The 16649-nt window shown below is 41.6% G+C and overlaps 1 protein-coding gene and 2 long non-coding RNA genes across 3 annotated transcripts; 1 reads left to right on the top strand and 2 right to left on the bottom strand.

Annotated features, from left to right (window-relative positions):
* Positions 1 to 13: 13 nt before the first annotated feature.
* On the top strand, positions 14 to 13668 carry LOC138950148 (uncharacterized). The gene is made up of 4 exons (XM_070321893.1): positions 14 to 873; positions 10783 to 10946; positions 12618 to 13148; positions 13496 to 13668. Exons 1-4 carry the CDS (start codon positions 22 to 24, stop codon positions 13641 to 13643), a joined length of 1695 nt encoding a protein of 564 aa, XP_070177994.1. The 5' UTR covers positions 14 to 21; the 3' UTR covers positions 13644 to 13668.
* Positions 2298 to 3635, bottom strand: LOC138951254 (uncharacterized). The gene is made up of 2 exons (XR_011451077.1): positions 2940 to 3635; positions 2298 to 2672 (listed from the first exon to the last, which is right to left on the bottom strand). It is a non-coding gene; the product is annotated as an uncharacterized lncRNA (long non-coding RNA).
* LOC138951253 (uncharacterized) lies at positions 9270 to 10131 on the bottom strand. Its single transcript, XR_011451075.1, has 2 exons — positions 9912 to 10131; positions 9270 to 9644 (listed from the first exon to the last, which is right to left on the bottom strand). It is a non-coding gene; the product is annotated as an uncharacterized lncRNA (long non-coding RNA).
* Positions 13669 to 16649: the final 2981 nt, after the last annotated feature.

The raw sequence follows: 16649 nt of genomic DNA, 5'->3' as shown, positions 1-16649 counted from the left end.
TTTCTGCAGATGGCAGTCAACATGGCAGGCTCTCAAGAACCGATAGAAATGACTGAAGAAACGGTGACAATGCCTGAAGAACCGCCGGACGTGTCTGAAGAAATGAATGCAGTGCCTGAAGTAAAACCGATAGAACAATCTTTCGCTCAGATGGAAGTATCTTCCGAACAGGCTGAATCTTCAGAAGAGAAGGCAGAACTCCCAGAGCACCCCGAGATCGCTTTGTGGAAGGAGCGTGTAAAGGAGTGGTACCCCAACCTTTCTGAACAAGCCTACTTTGTGCCTGCAGTGTACATGAACCGAACACAACATAAGCCAGAGAAGGTCGCAGGACAAGAAGTGTACGTCCTACAGCCTCTCAGCCAGGACAGTGATGCTCGTGATGACGCCGCGAACAACACAGTGTTAAGATGCATAATGCAGCTGGCACGAGGGCAAATCTCCGGCGTTCCAAAGCAAGTCATGTTCGTCATTTCACAGCTGGAGTTCCGGAACTATCTTAACAACATGTCTATTCAAAGTCAAATCAATGCACTGCCAAGAGCTGTAGACGACGCCCTGCACCAGCAGAAGAAAGACGAAGGAGATTTTGACACGTTGATCATCCACCGGGAGTTTGGTGTCATAGCTTGTGAGATTAAAGCTGTTGGGGACAACTTTGATGCGATTAACCTGACAGAGGCGCAACAGATCAGAATTATTGAGAAAAGGGTATCCAGTGCTGTCAAACAGCTGGAGAAGTCTCGTGTTGTGCTGAAACACCTGGTGTCAGATTATCCCAACCCTCCCAGGATCAGAGTCATGCTGATGGTTCCAAACATCTCTGCGAAGCAGCTGGGTGAAGTTCTGAGTAAATCCAAGCAGCTGAGGGAGGTGGGTACTAGCCAGTATTTCACTGTGTGTGTGTGTGTGTGTGTGTGTGTGTATGTGTGTGTGTTTGTGTGTGTGTGTGTGTGTGTGTGTGTGTGTGTGTGTTAAATCGGTATAAAGCTTTAACAAATCAATTGCGAAATGGTTTGCTCCCCAGCTAAAAACGATCAAGCTTGTGTCACTTCATTTAAGCTTTCTATGCCGTTCAAAGCATTTAACGTGGGCTTGCATATACTTTTCAAATCAAACATTTCTTTGACAGGGATCACATGACCGCTTTGTTCTGAATGCAGCACCAAATTTAAGTTACAGATTAATGGCTACTGTGGCCACCAGTGTCGTTTCAATACACATTCTTAGTTTGATTGTTGTTACAAGACGTCCAGTGGCTTTTCCATATGACACACGTCTGCTACCCACATACCTTCAACCAAAAAGGCGTTCACAGCACCCCGCGAAAGAAACGAGCCACACTCGCATGAGGTCGCACGACAAAAAAATGCTTAAAGCATTCGATGTCCTTCAGAAACTATCTTTATATGGTTTAAAGTTATGCATGTTTACGATTTGGGTGGCAGGTCATATATGTGAACAACTCACTTTCTCAACTTACAAAACATACATAAAGGTTGACCCCCTAAAAATGCAACCCTAAAAAATGTTAATAACTTCTACATCTGTTGACTAAATCACTTTTTATTTGGAGGACATAGACTTCAGCCTATACATGACCTTTCCACACAAAAAATGTATGCAGACTAAATGGTCTGAATTTTGTTTGATTTCAAAAAAAGTTTCCAAATTCGGCGATCGACTCAACAGAACGAGGTTTGACATTAAGCGGTAGCAATACGTACCTGATTTAAACCTTCCAGACTTTTACCTTTTGGATGATCTCAATATCTGAGTATACTCAAACAGACTCTTCACCCCCTAGATCATCGGTGACCTGAAGAAAACAGTTACATGCAGCTCGGTTCAGGACAATCCTAAGACAGGAGAATTGTCGTGCTTTTGACAATTTCGGAGGTGTCATTTGGAACACATTTTGGAGACATGGTAAATGTCGGACAATTTTACCTACAGACTCGAACTTTGTAGAATGGTTGTGGACGAACTGAAGCTCATGCACAACAACTATGAACATTCCCATTCATTGTAAAGTTGCATTTGCACAATGTCGCGCAAAATTCATCCATTACATGAACACATTCACGCATGTGAAATGCCCTGATCCTGCCTGTAATTGCTGATTTCAAGTCAATGTTTATCAAGCGTTGATGAAGGTATACTAAATCCTTCGAATTTCCCCAAAGATAACAATCTAGAGAGCATACATCGGGTTAGTGTGTTGTAGCGTAGGGTGTGATATTAAACAAACCTGTCTAAAACATTCTCACCCTACCCACTTCACGAATCGCTTCTCGATTATTTTAAGATCTTTTATTGATGATTACAAATATTGGCTCGTTTCTTTTACGTATATGCGTTCATAGTCACTTCATCGACTACTTGTTTTCCTTTTATCTCCGTTTCATTATCAGATCACATGTATCACTTATCGTTCTGTCCTCGTTCACGCGAAGCCATTAGAGTTGAACAATCTCTCGAATGCGTGAATACGCTGTCGCAACTCGAGCTTGTTTGCATTGACTGAGAACTGTGCGGGACGTCGGACATCCATCAACAGGTTACGACGTGGGACTGGTAATACTGGCAATCGGGACCGCAGTTCTCAGGAACGTCATAAGTAGGAATAAGAACTTCATCCTTCTTCCACCTTGGATTGGATCAGCATGCCGCTGTAACATCAACGGTAGCATATGCTCGTACACAGCGCATCTCACTAAACATCATTTGCAAAACTTTTACCTAATCTACTGTGAAATCGCACGTAACAGGACAAACAAACGAACCCCTAACATTGCACTTGACTATTCCATATACTGTTATCGGTTAGACGGTTATCACAATACTGCCCTTCACCATTCATTTACCCAAAAACAATCTACACAATGCCTTCTCTTGTCAAACGGGTGGACGGGAAAATGAATCATCGATTGGCTTACCTGGACCGATGTTGCAACAATAATTGTTTACGTTTCCACGCTTTCCAAAGCACGCACAACAACGCATGTCATCAACTCCATGTTGATCAACGCATCCAGTCGTGGTAGTCAATAATACGTCAGCGCAACGAGTTACGTCATCAAATGACGTCGAACCTCTCGGCATCTCGGTTCACTCAAACCTTCCGGAACATGACCAAGACTAGGAAAGTCCTATTTTGTTACAGAACCCCATGGAATAAGATAAAATTCCCAATTTAATCTAAAATAAAACACAATAGGAATTTCTGATAAACACAAACAAACTGTGTTATCATGCCTTTAAATTGCCGAACACAATAACCTGTTTTACAGGGCCTTTAAGTTGCAAAAACAAAACAAGATGTAATCGCTCGATTTGGACGGCTAGACACATTTCTAGCCTGACTCGTGGTATGTGGCTCGACTCAGATAGTCGGCACCATGATTATCTTTGCCTGGGATGACTCTCACAGAGAAGTTGTATGGTTGCAACTGGAGAGCCCACCTCATCAACCTTGGGTTCGTGGGTTGCTTCTGCAAACACTTCAAAGGCTGATGATCGGTTTCCAGAGTAAAACGCTTGCCATAGAGAAACCTCTCGAACTTGTCGATCCCCCACACTGTTGCGAGGCATTCTTTCTCCACAGTGGCGTATCTGGATTCTGCGCCCTTTAACTTCCGACTTTGGTAGGAAATTGGACGTAACTGTCCGTCTTTTTCCTGCATGAGGACTGCGCCGATGCCACGATCAGATGCATCCGTCCTGACCACGAATTCCTTCGTGTTGTCGGGCATGCACAAGATTGGGGATTCACAAATCTTGTTTTTCAGTTTCTCAAAACTGTCTTTGCTGGAGTCATTCCACCTCAGTTTCTCTGGGTGGTCTTTTTTCGTCATGTCAGTTAGAGGGATTGCGATGGAAGAGTAGGATTCTATGTACTGTCTGTAGAAACCTGTCAATCCCAAAAAAGAACGCAGTTCCTTCTTTGTGGTAGGAGGGGCGGCCTGTCGAATCTTTTCGACTTTGTCGCTCTCTGGCCATCTTTTCCCATTGCCAATTTCATGACCGAGGTACGGGAGTTGGTCAAACCCCACGTAACATTTGGATGGTTTCGCAGCTAAGTTTGCCTCTTTCAGCCGCTGCAGAACTGCTCTCAGCGCAACCAAGTGCTCTTCCCATGTTTCCGTTGCGATCAGGATATCATCCATGAAGTGGTGAACATCCTGTCGTCTGATGGGACCTAGTAGTTTGCGCATCATTCGATTGAAAATCCCGGTTGCGGTTTTCAAACCGAATGGAAGATTCACCCATCGGAATTGTCCTTTTGACGTGGTGAATGCCGTCTTGTTTCTGTCTTCTTCCTCTAAAGGAATTGCCCAGTAGCCTTTCGTTAGATCCAGTTTTGTGAAGAACTTTGCCTTGCCCAAACTCTGAAATAGATGTTCTACGTCAGTGATGGGTTCGGCGTCGAACACTACTATGTTGTTCAATCCGCGTAGATCGCAGCAAAAACGGTATTTTCCGCCTTTCTTCTTCACGAGAACGATGGGCGAGTTGTATGGTGAATTTGCGGGCTCGATGACACCGAGTTTGAGCATCTCATCGATTTCCTCTTCAACAGTTTTCACCATGGCATGGGGAATTGGACGAGGTCTAACAAACACTGGTTTTGTCTCTGAGACCCTTATTTGTGCTCGCTCCAGATTGGTTGTAAGAGGGACATCAGTGAAATTTCCCTCAAACTCCTGACAGATCTCGGACACCTCTTTCTTTTTTTGCTCGGATAGCTTTTCTGAGAACTGCACATGGTCGACATTTTCAGATCGAACGGTTTCCAAGAGAGGAAGTGTTCGCTGGGCGTCTGCCTGAAAAATGTCATCATCCATGGTGTTATCTTCTTCGATAACTACGGCCACATGTTCGTCTTCAACAGGATCAACTTCAGGATCGTCCTCGCTTGAGGCTGTAGCGTCAATGTGATTCTCATGTTCACGTTCGACGTACTCTTTCATTAGGTTGATGTGATACACTTTCCTTTTTGATCCAATCTGGATCCTGTAATCACAGCGGTTGATCTTCTCGATGACCTCGTAAGGTCCCCTCCAAGCGAGTTCTAGCTTGTTGAGTTTCAAAGGACACAACAAGAGTACTTTCTTTCCAACTTCAACCTCGCGAGGGACGGCCTTTTTGTTGAAGTACTGTGCTTGCCTTCGGGATGCTTTCCCGAGATTGGCTTTGGCTATATTGCATGTCTCTTCGATTTTGTTCCTCAAATTGACTACATGCTCTGCTGTGGTCTTCACCTCCTCTGAGAGGTTCTCCTCTGTCCATGTTTGACGAAGGATTTGCATGGGTCCTTTAATGGTGCGGCCATAAAGGAGCTCGAATGGTGAGAAACCCATGCTCTCTTGGGGAGCTTCGCGATAAGCGAACAACAACGCCGGAATAAATGTATCCCAAAGTCGAGGTTGTTCGATCGCTAGTTTCTTCAGCATGCTTTTGAGGGTGCCGTTGAAACGCTCCACCAAACCGTTGGCTTGTGGGTGAAATGGCGCAGTCATTTTGTGCTTGATCATCAGAAATGTATTCACCTCTTTCATCAAGTCACTTGTGAACTGTGTTCCTTGATCGGTGATAATTTCGTCTGGGATGCCAAGTCTCGTCCACATCTCCCACAACGCATTAGCTACTGTTTCGGCTCTGATGTTTTTCAGCGGAGTAGCTTCAGGGTAACGCGTGGCATAGTCCATCATGACCAAGATATATTGACTCTTGGTCTCGGACATGGGAATGATGGGACCAACAATGTCGACCGCTACTCTTTTGAATACTGGGCCGACTGATGACATGTACCCCAGAGGAACTTTCTTTGCATAGCTTTTTGGTGCAGCTCTCTGACAAATGTCACACGAAAGGCAGTGACGCTTGACGTCGTTGGAAAGACCGGGCCACCAGAATTCAATTTTAATTCTGTCACTGGTTTTCTTCTGGCCCAAATGACCTGCCATAGGGTGGTCGTGACTGAATGAGAGCACTTTTGCTCTGAAGGACTTTGGAACAACTACCCTATTTTTCTCCACTGCCAATCTGTCTAGACTGGATCTGTACAAAATGCCATTTTTGTACAGGAATTTCGCCCCACCGGATATTTCGCCGGTTTCCGCAAATTTCCGTGCACTGGTCAAAGTCACATCTTCACGCTGTGCTTTGCGGAGATCTTCAGGTGTGAGTAATGGGACGTTTTGCTCACATCCAGAAGAAGTACTCGGGAGAGGCTGAGACTGTTCTCTCGCTTCTTCTTTGGTTGTTTGGCGGGTACTGACCGCTGCCGCTACTTCTTTTGCGTACCACTCTGGGTCTCGCACTGGGTACAAAGGAGTCTTCTTCTTCTTTTTACCCATCCCGTACCATTTCCCAATGAGTACAGGATAAACCGGATCTTCAAGGACAGTGACTTCCGATCGACATTCAAAATACGGAGAGTCAATGTGCATGATTGCTACTTTGCACGTTCTCTTTGTGCCTTTCTCGGCCAACATGGTTTCTTTACATTTGGTCGTGTAGCTACTTTCTGGGACTAGTTTGGAACTCACCATGATGCCAGTGCATCCAGAATCTCTAAACGCTTTGACGATCTGACCGTCAAGTTTGATCCAAACTTCTTCCGAGAAATTCTTATTTTCGCACGTCGAGCACAACTTGTCTAGTTTCTTTGAAACTTCGCTTTCCTCGTCTTCTTCTTGAACTGCCAAGGTATTTCCGGGTTTTGCCTTCCTTTTTGAGCACTGCATCGCGAAATGAGACGGAGATTTGCAGATAAAGCAAACCCCGGCGGCTTTTAACTTTGCTTTCTCAGCGTCACTGAGTGTTTTGCCGTGGGTTTTCTGCTCCCCTGAATTACCTTGTTTTTCCTTATCTTGCGCGCCTTGCTTGTGTTCATGACGACGGGGTTGGTAACCATTTCCATTGGAATGGGAACTATTTCCCTGTCGCACCGCGGGTTTGGAATTACTTCTGTTGAGTTCATATTCCATGGCAACTACACCCATCTCTTTGGCTGACTTTGGCTTACGATCTTTGATGTGGATCGCGAGTTCAGGAGAAAGTGTATTGAACACCTGCTCTCTGAGAAACAGATCTTTGACATTTTGTACACTGTCGTCACAGTGGTCTAGTTCGATCCATTTTGTCAGATATCTATCTAACCGTGCGATGTGCTCTTTGTACGTTTCAGTAGCATCGCGTTTGGAGTTTCGGAACTTCTTCCGATACTCTTCCGCATTGAGTTGAAAACCTTCAAACAACGCGTTCTTCATGACCTCGTAATCGCGCATATCTTCATCGGAAAGTTTGGAATAAATAATTCTGGCCTTTCCTTTTAGAAAGTATACTAACCTTGATGCCTTCTTCTCTTCCGACAACTGACGATCACTGGCGTAGTGTTCAAACTGCTGGAACCAAGACTCTATGTCATCTTTGTCGTCGAGGAAAGGAATCTTAGGTATGAAGTCGTCATCGTCTCTTCGTCTGTCTCTTGAGTGGCTATTGTTGTTAGCATTAATTTGACCCTCTGTCTGAATGCGTAACTGCTCAAGTTCGAATTGACGATTTCTTTCTCTCTCTCTTTCTTCTCTCTCTCTCTCTTCTCTTTCTCTTTCTCTCTCTCTCTCTTCTCTTTCTCTCTCTGCTGCTGCGGCTGTTGTTGCCGCTTCTTTTACGAAAAGTTGCAGCTCTTTTCCCTCCAAACCCATCTCTTTCCCAGCTTCAATTAACTCCTTCAAAAGAGGAGTTGAAGATTTTGGAGGGAGTATGTTGCTTATTGCAACATTCTGCGCATTCCTGCGCGAACTGGATGATCTGGTTTCTTCAACCATATCATTTTGATTTGGCTCTGTATCGAGCTCACTTGGATCTCTCACAGCACTCATGCTGCGAAGATTGTGCGTGCGTGATGTTTGCATTTAAACGTCACGATTGTCAACTTGTCACTGAACCACGAAATGAATATACTCTCCCGAAGAAAAGGAGAGTTCCTAATCTGTCTTTTACTAAATCAATACAAGTCACGCTATTTGTATTAGATAGCAAAGAATCAATTAGTTTGCATTTCGATCTGAATAAGTTGGCACCTTAGAATCTACTCATTTATCGCTTACTCGATAACTAACACAGTGAGTCATTGATTCTACAGTAAAATGTCTCAACACTTTACTCCCACGAGTGTATTCTCTAAATATAAATCGCGTTTTATATAGAATAACTCGTTATACTCTCTATGGTTCGAATCTCGGCTTATTATCCTATCAACGTTGTAGTTGAATTAACCAACCAGCCACTCAACATTGAAATCATCGTGATCTGTCATTGACATAGGAACTGAAGCTATCAAACAGAGTATGTCCAGGTAAACCGTCCGCCGATTTTACCTGCCCGTAATTCGTTCTACTCTCTATGGTTCGAATCTCGGCTTATTATCCTATCAACGTTGTAGTTGAATTAATCAACCAGCCACTCAACATTGAAATCATCATGATCTGTCATTGACATAGGAACTGAAGCTATCAACCAGAGTATGCTCAGGAAAACCATCTGCTGATTTTACCTGCCCGTAATTCGTTCTACTCTCTATGGTTCGAATCTCGGCTTATTATCCTATCAACGTTGTAGTTGAATTAATCAACCAGCCACTCAACATTGAAATCATCATGATCTGTCATTGACATAGGAACTGAAGCTATCAACCAGAGTATGATCAGGAAAACCGTCCGCTGATTTTACCTGCCCGTCCAACGGTTTTTCTTTCTCAAGAGAAGACAATTACCCTTACGTAATACGTCCTACCCTTGCCAACCACTCACAGTGAAACGTGAATCAATGTGAAACAGTGGTTAAACAAGTATTATGTGAAAGAATAATACTTTTCTTCTTTTTTTTTTATAATGCAGCGAAGAACTCCGGTTTCCGCATTAGCGTTTACAGATTTATTTGGCTGTGCGACGCCAACACACAGACTAGCTTTTTTATGTTCTTTACTGACGTGTGAAGCTTCCTAACACACGTCGGAAAATAGATGAAGTTCTTTATAAATCACTTTATGAACGAACAGACAAACAATAAGATAATTTCACAGGAGATAAAAAAAAATGCTATTCAAACAATTTGGAATAGAATTTTGGAAATTTTGAATAAGCTGGATTATGCAGCTTATATCCCTGACGTAATGCCCCCAAACTTGTAGCGTAGGGTGTGATATTAAACAAACCTGTCTAAAACATTCTCACCCTACCCACTTCACGAATCGCTTCTCGATTATTTTAAGATCTTTTATTGATGATTACAAATATTGGCTCGTTTCTTTTACGTATATGCGTTCATAGTCACTTCATCGACTACTTGTTTTCCTTTTATCTCCGTTTCATTATCAGATCACATGTATCACTTATCGTTCTGTCCTCGTTCATGCGAAGCCATTAGAGTTGAACAATCTCTCGAATGCGTGAATACGCTGTCGCAACTCGAGCTTGTTTGCATTGACTGAGAACTGTGCGGGACGTCGGACATCCATCAACAGGTTACGACGTGGGACTGGTAATACTGGCAATCGGGACCGCAGTTCTCAGGAACGTCATAAGTAGGAATAAGAACTTCATCCTTCTTCCACCTTGGATTGGATCAGCATGCCGCTGTAACATCAACGGTAGCATATGCTCGTACACAGCGCATCTCACTAAACATCATTTGCAAAACTTTTACCTAATCTACTGTGAAATCGCACGTAACAGGACAAACAAACGAACCCCTAACATTGCACTTGACTATTCCATATACTGTTATCGGTTAGACGGTTATCACAATACTGCCCTTCACCATTCATTTACCCAAAAACAATCTACACAATGCCTTCTCTTGTCAAACGGGTGGACGGGAAAATGAATCATCGATTGGCTTACCTGGACCGATGTTGCAACAATAATTGTTTACGTTTCCACGCTTTCCAAAGCACGCACAACAACGCATGTCATCAACTCCATGTTGATCAACGCATCCAGTCGTGGTAGTCAATAATACGTCAGCGCAACGAGTTACGTCATCAAATGACGTCGAACCTCTCGGCATCTCGGTTCACTCAAACCTTCCGGAACATGACCAAGACTAGGAAAGTCCTATTTTGTTACATGTGTCTACCACTCAGTTACAAACATCGTACTGTTAAGTCGATCCCCGAATTTGGCAACTGTGTTTTAAATTGCACGAAAGTCAGACCATTTAATTTATGTAAGTCTTACCTTGTGAAAGGATCATGCATTGGCTGAAATGTATTTTCCCCAAAGATAAAGTGATTCGGTCAACAGATGTAGAAGGTATTAACATTTTTGTGGGTTACATTTTTGTTGGGGTCACCCTGAACATGTACACCAAAAATGTCATGCTCAAATCTTTATTTTTATTTTTGAGATATCGTCTCTGGTTTATATTTTACACAATCTTGAGAAAAAAAATCACTTGCAACAGAGTGTGGTGCGTTTTTTTTCCACCAGGTCCTGCATTTTCATATGTACATGCATGCTTTCAATCTAAACGGAAACTAAGTGTCGTGTATCAAGAAATGCCATCCAAATGATATACTTACAAATGTTAGGGTCCCTTCTATGCTTAAATCGAAAAAGGATTGAACATGTTTTTAAGCACAATGAAAAGAGACAATATTTTAGGGACAACCCTGTTGTTACAGTAGTGATAACATATTTAATTTGTATACTGTTTACATACGTGATCCTTGTAGGCTTTGTCTCTTAATATTTTCCTTATTCTCACCATCAGCGACTCTGCGGCAGTCTTGGCATCGACAAAGCCAGGGACCCAATCCCAAAGTGTTTTACATCTGATTACGTCAACAACCTTGCTGACTGGTGGCAACAGTGTATGGAATTGGATGGACCAGATTCTGCCATGACAGATGACCTTTATTTGGACCTTGTGGCTAGGTACTTTTGTGTTAGTGTGTGTCAGTGTGTTCTAGTGTGTGTTAGTGTGTGTGTGTGTGTGTGTGTGTGTGTGTGTGTGTGTGTGTGTTTTGTGTGCGCTTATCGTTTACTTGTGCGTACAGCTACACCGCTATTTGATTACGTTTCTAACAAAACTTTTTCATTACCTGCTGTAGCTTGATTAGGAGCAGAACTCAATTCTTAGCTTGAACAGTTTTAAAGCATCCTCTCACATCGGATAACTATTTGTGTGCAGATTGGAGCAAACAAATAACCAACGGTCTCATATATTCTCAAGACAAATAATATGAATGAATTTGAATCTGTTGTGCCTTCTACACAAAGTCTTAGACAACCTAACACAGTTCGTTTATGTCTGGTTTCATATTTGTGTAGTGGAGGAGTGGAAAGGTAGTAGATACACGAAGCCCAAGTCCAAGCGTCTTGTTTCAACTTTTTATTCAAGAAAACAATGCAAGGAAACGTAGAGGCCGAAGGCGAAACCCGTAGACAGCAAAGCAAGTGTAGTGTCGTGTTCAGCTGCTAGGAGCGAATGCATGCTTATGCCGGTGTCCGGCCTATACTTATAGCCCCGGCGCGGACTGCACAGAAAGCACCGTCCGGCGGTGATGAAAATCGGACTGAATACGGCCAGAAACACGGAATCTGTGTTTCTTACACATGCTTTACCCTACGTTATTTAAACAAATACATAACCAATCCTAACAAACAATACATCAAATTAAAGCTACGACCTTTAGCTTTCTATTGCAATAGATAACATTTCGTAAAAATTTATATTTATTTAGTAGGATGCAAAAACAATGGTCCTAGTGAAGGCACTGAACCAACTTCAGTGTGGAAAATTACAAAACTCTCTAAACTGGAATAATGGACAAACTCATAAATCATACAGATAAAAAGAAGAACCCTAGACAAACATCATGATATGCGTTACTTGGGGGAAAATTATACATTGACTTAGTACGAAGCGGTAAAGTCCGAAAGTAAATGGAATCGGCTAAATTCCTGCGCGAGTACCTGTCTGCATAAATTAGCAATCTTTGCAGAGGAACCAAGCATCACTCATTACAACCAAATCCTTATAAACAAACTAAAATCATATGCAACATAGGTACGGGATATGTAATAGTGATACAAAAATGACAAAACAATGATTGAAAAGACAAAGATGAGTTTGTGAGAATCAATTTCTCTCGACGATACATGAAAACCGGTCAAGGTCAGAGTGACGCTTTGGTCAGTTCGAAGCATTATCGTAAATAACACAATAATATGCAGCCATCCAGCCTAATCAGTGACTTCTATGCAAACCTAAATATAATTAGGACCGTATCAAAGATAAAAGGGACTTTGAAAGATAGAAGTTAGGTAGATATATAAAGAAAGGTATTCTATTTGAATTTGCGCCGGCAAGGTGCGCGCGCATCATCGTATCGTCTGCTATGGGGTGGGTATCACGTTTGTACTGTACACAAGGCTGTTTCGCTATGCGATGATTAGAGTGTTTAGGGTAGCGAAGTGCACTTGGCTACATTTGTGAGTAAAGTGGGATGCCAATCTGTTGTTCTCTTTGTTTTTTGACATTCTCGCTACTTGACTTTGTTGCCACTTTTATCTTTAACCCTGTTGATATCTTTCCCTATTCAGGTTTGGAGGTCCAGCAACCACAGTCACTGCGCCTTGTTCAACAGTGCCTGGTCTGGCCAAAGCCCAAAGCCCTGATGTCCGCACACTGGGGGAAGGAGTGGCGGAAACTGCCAACAGATTCGCCCCAGCTGATATTGTTCTCCATCCTTCTCAGCTAGACGTAATACACAACGAAGCATCCGAGCCTCTGGTTTACCTTTGCGGTCCTCCTGGCACAGGGAAATCTTTGATTCTGATTCTGAGAGCCCTGGACTGGATTCGGGAGAAACGAAAACCAGTGCATGTCGTGAGCACCAGGGAAGGCAATATGGCGGCGTCACACATGATTCATCACAAGTTGAAGGAGATGACGAAACAAACCGACAGTGGTCAACAAAAAGGGATAGCAGAATCAGCCGAAAATCCCTGGGTTCGCATGCACATATTTGACCTCCCCATACACATGAAGGCTGCCCTGGAAGAACTTGCTAAATCAGATCCAGAAGGAGAACTTTTCGTTATTGTGGACGAAGCATGTGATGTTTTCTCGAGGTCAGTCATATCATTTTTCTATATCACTAAATGTATACGGGAATATGGTTCCTTCTCTAGTGAACCGTAGATCACTTTTTTAGCTAATGGGTAAATGCTATTATCATTTTTGAAACATGTGTTGTCATTTACTAACCGTCAGCATATCATCAATAACTGTTTAAATACTGGCTAGTTTTGACCAAAATGAAATTTGAACCAATCCCACATCTTAGGTAAACCACCCCAATGGGGACTAAATTGCTCCAAATGTATCATGCCTGTCATGTTTTATTGAGGCTCCATTGTTAATTCTATGCTGTAAAGTTATCTTTGTGCGTTATTTTTTTTGTTTTTGCGTGTTTCAGTGACAACAGTGAGAAGACCTTCCATGAGTTCTGCAACAAACTACATGAGCGTGTAGGGAAAGGCTTGCATCTCTGGGCGGCTGGCATGTACCACAAGTTGAAACCGCATAACTTCAAGGAGGCTGTGGTGAAATCACTCGTCACGTGATGCAACACAGCGCCATAGGTAGCCTGAACCAACCCACTTTTGTTTTCAAGTAAACATTTTTGAAACAAGTGCAGAAATGATCAATTGTCTTTAAGAAGACATTATAATTTATGTATTTTTGCGATATCCGAGCTGTAATACATTGTTGGTGAATTGTTTAAATAGGCAGGATGCACACACAGCTTGGGCACGTATTGTAACAAAAATGGGGACTACGGCAATTCAAGAACAAATTATTAATATTGTTTGTTGAAAAATATGAGACCAGTTTTTTTTTAGAACACACTTTGTTTTATGAAAAGGCATTGCATAGTTTAAAAAGAAATTCGCGGATGATGAAATAAATAAAACATTTTGGTATTGCTCGATTGCGATCGGTCTGAGACCCGGTTTTTCGCTTTTATCTCGCCAGCTACAAACATTTTTATAAATGAAGAAGAATAAAGTATGTTACCACTACAGAAATTCTGTTCTCATTGGCTGTCCTCAGTCTGTCATCCATCCTTTGCAGCGCGTTCAAAATTCTGCAGCCCGGCTTGTCTGCAAAGCCCCTCGGTCTCAGTCCTGTTCCCGCTTGCTAAAGAAACTTCATTGGCTCCCTGTAGAGCTGAGAATCCAATATAAGTGCTGCTGTATCTGCTACAAAATAATATCTGGCTCAGCCCCATCCTACCTGTCTGACCTGTTCACACTCTATACACCCTCACGATCCCTCCGCTCCTCTGTAGACACTAGAATATTCCGTCTATCTTCTTTTAGTCGCAAACAGCACGGTCAGAGAGCCTTCTCCCACTCTGCTGCCGTTGCGTGGAACTCTCTCCCTTACTCTATCCGACACTGCCAAACATTCTGTTCCTTCAAATCAAACCTTAAAACACACTTCTTCACCCAGTATTTCGATTAATTTTATTTCAACATGGTGCATTTTGGATCAGGTGTTTGAATGTTTGAATGTTTTGCCTGTGTTAGTATGCTTGCAGCTTGTATTGATGTAGTGTTTCGTTGTTCACTTGTGTGCTGAATGCTGCTGCACATGCTTTTTTGCTTTGCTTTGTATGTATATGTATGTTTGTTTTTTATATTTAGTCAAGTTTTGACTAAATATTTTGACATCGAGGGGGAATCGAAACGAGGGTCGTGGTGTATGTGCGTGCGTGCGTGCGTGTGTGTGTGTGTGTGTGTGTGTGTGTGTGTGTGTGTGTGTGTGTAGAGCGATTCAGACTAAACTACTAGACCGATCTTTATGAAATTTGACATGAGAGTTCCTGGGTATGAAATCCCCGAACGTTTTTTTCATTTTTTTGATAAATGTCTTTGATGACGTCATATCCGGCTTTTCGTGAAAGTTGAGGCAGCACTGTCACGCCCTCATTTTTCAACCAAATTGGTTGAAATTTTGGTCAAGTAATCTTCGACAAAGCCCGGGGTTCAGTATTGCATTTCAGCATGGTGACTTAAAAATTAATTAATGACTTTGGTCATTAAAAATCGGAAAATTGCAAAAAATAAATAAAAATGTATAAAACGATCCAAATTTACGTTTATCTTATTTTCCATCATTTGCTGATTCCAAAAACATATAAATATGTTATATTCGGATTACAAACAAGCTCTGAAAATTAAATATATAAAAATTATTATCAAAATTAAATTGTCCAAATCAAATTAAAAACACTTTCATCTTATTCCTTGTCGGTTCCTGATTCCAAAAACATATAGATATGATATGTTTGGATTAAAAACACGCTCAGAAAGTTAAAACAAAGAGAGGTACAAAAAAGCGTGCTATCCTTCTTAGCGCAACTACTACCCCGCTCTTCTTGTCAATTTCACTGCCTTTGCCATGAGCGGTGGACTGACGATGCTACGAGTATACGGTCTTGCTGAAAAATGGCAGCTACTTGACTAAATATTGTATTTTCGCCTTACGCGACTTGTTCATAATTGTTTTCATTGTAAAGCGCTTAGAGAACGTAAAGCGCTTTATAAATCTCCCATATTATTATTATTAGTATTACCATAAAGTATACCAAATAGGATTTTAAGGCGTAAGGGTCACCCAGAATTTGGAAAAAAATCGTTTTTCAGATATACTAAATTATGATGTTGCCAAAAGCTAGAACAATATCTCTATTTTCATGTGCAGTTTACATTTTGTCTCTAGCATACATAGTTTTCTTGCAATAAGTGGTCAAAGTAGGTTGGTGGGAATTAAAAATCCCTTTAATCAAGGCCTCTGTTGAATGAAATTATCGGTTCTGATGATGAATTTGATTCCAAAAACTGCTCAGAACAGTCAGACACAGATGATGAATCAGACAGTAGCTCAAGTGAAGATAGTTTTGATTCTAATCTCTTGATGACCCCCCCATAAAGGACATAAACTGATAGATGTTGAACTTTTTGCTGTTTTATGTGGTGAAAGTTCGCGCGAAATCACAGGCAGCTGCACTGTCTGAATGAAAAACTTTTTTAAATATTCACCTATTCCATTGAAACTTTGCACATCAAATGTTCACTTGACTGGCTATTGTTTGTTCTAGAATGAAGCTGATAATCAGAAAAATAGATTTTTTTTTTATTGTGTGATATATCATAATAATATAGAATTATAGTATTCTTTTGCTAATGCTACTAAAAGCAACATTTCCAACAAAACAGAAAGCTTTTAGAGCATACAGTAGGTAATGATGCTTTAAATATGAGTGCCAATTTATTTTTCAATTGGACACATAGTTTTTCCCCAAGAGAGCATTCAAAAATGCTAAAATTAGCATTTTTGCAGGTTTATTTTGCCCATTATTTTACGAATTAAATAATTTTGTCAGTTGTTCTACTTAATGTAGGTATTCAAACTTGATGTTTTCTGAAAATATAATGATTTTTGAAGAAAACTACCAAACATCAAGCCAATTCATTGATTGCAAGTGACTGAATAAAAAAATTACAGTTTTGGTCCGACAATCTGGGTGACCCTTACGCCTTAAGTTTGTAGACTATAGGCAC

The sequence above is a fragment of the Littorina saxatilis genome, linkage group LG16 (genome assembly GCF_037325665.1).
Source record: "Littorina saxatilis isolate snail1 linkage group LG16, US_GU_Lsax_2.0, whole genome shotgun sequence".
NCBI classification, from domain to species: Eukaryota; Metazoa; Mollusca; class Gastropoda; order Littorinimorpha; family Littorinidae; genus Littorina; species Littorina saxatilis.
This window is presented reverse-complemented; position numbering and strand designations above follow the sequence as displayed.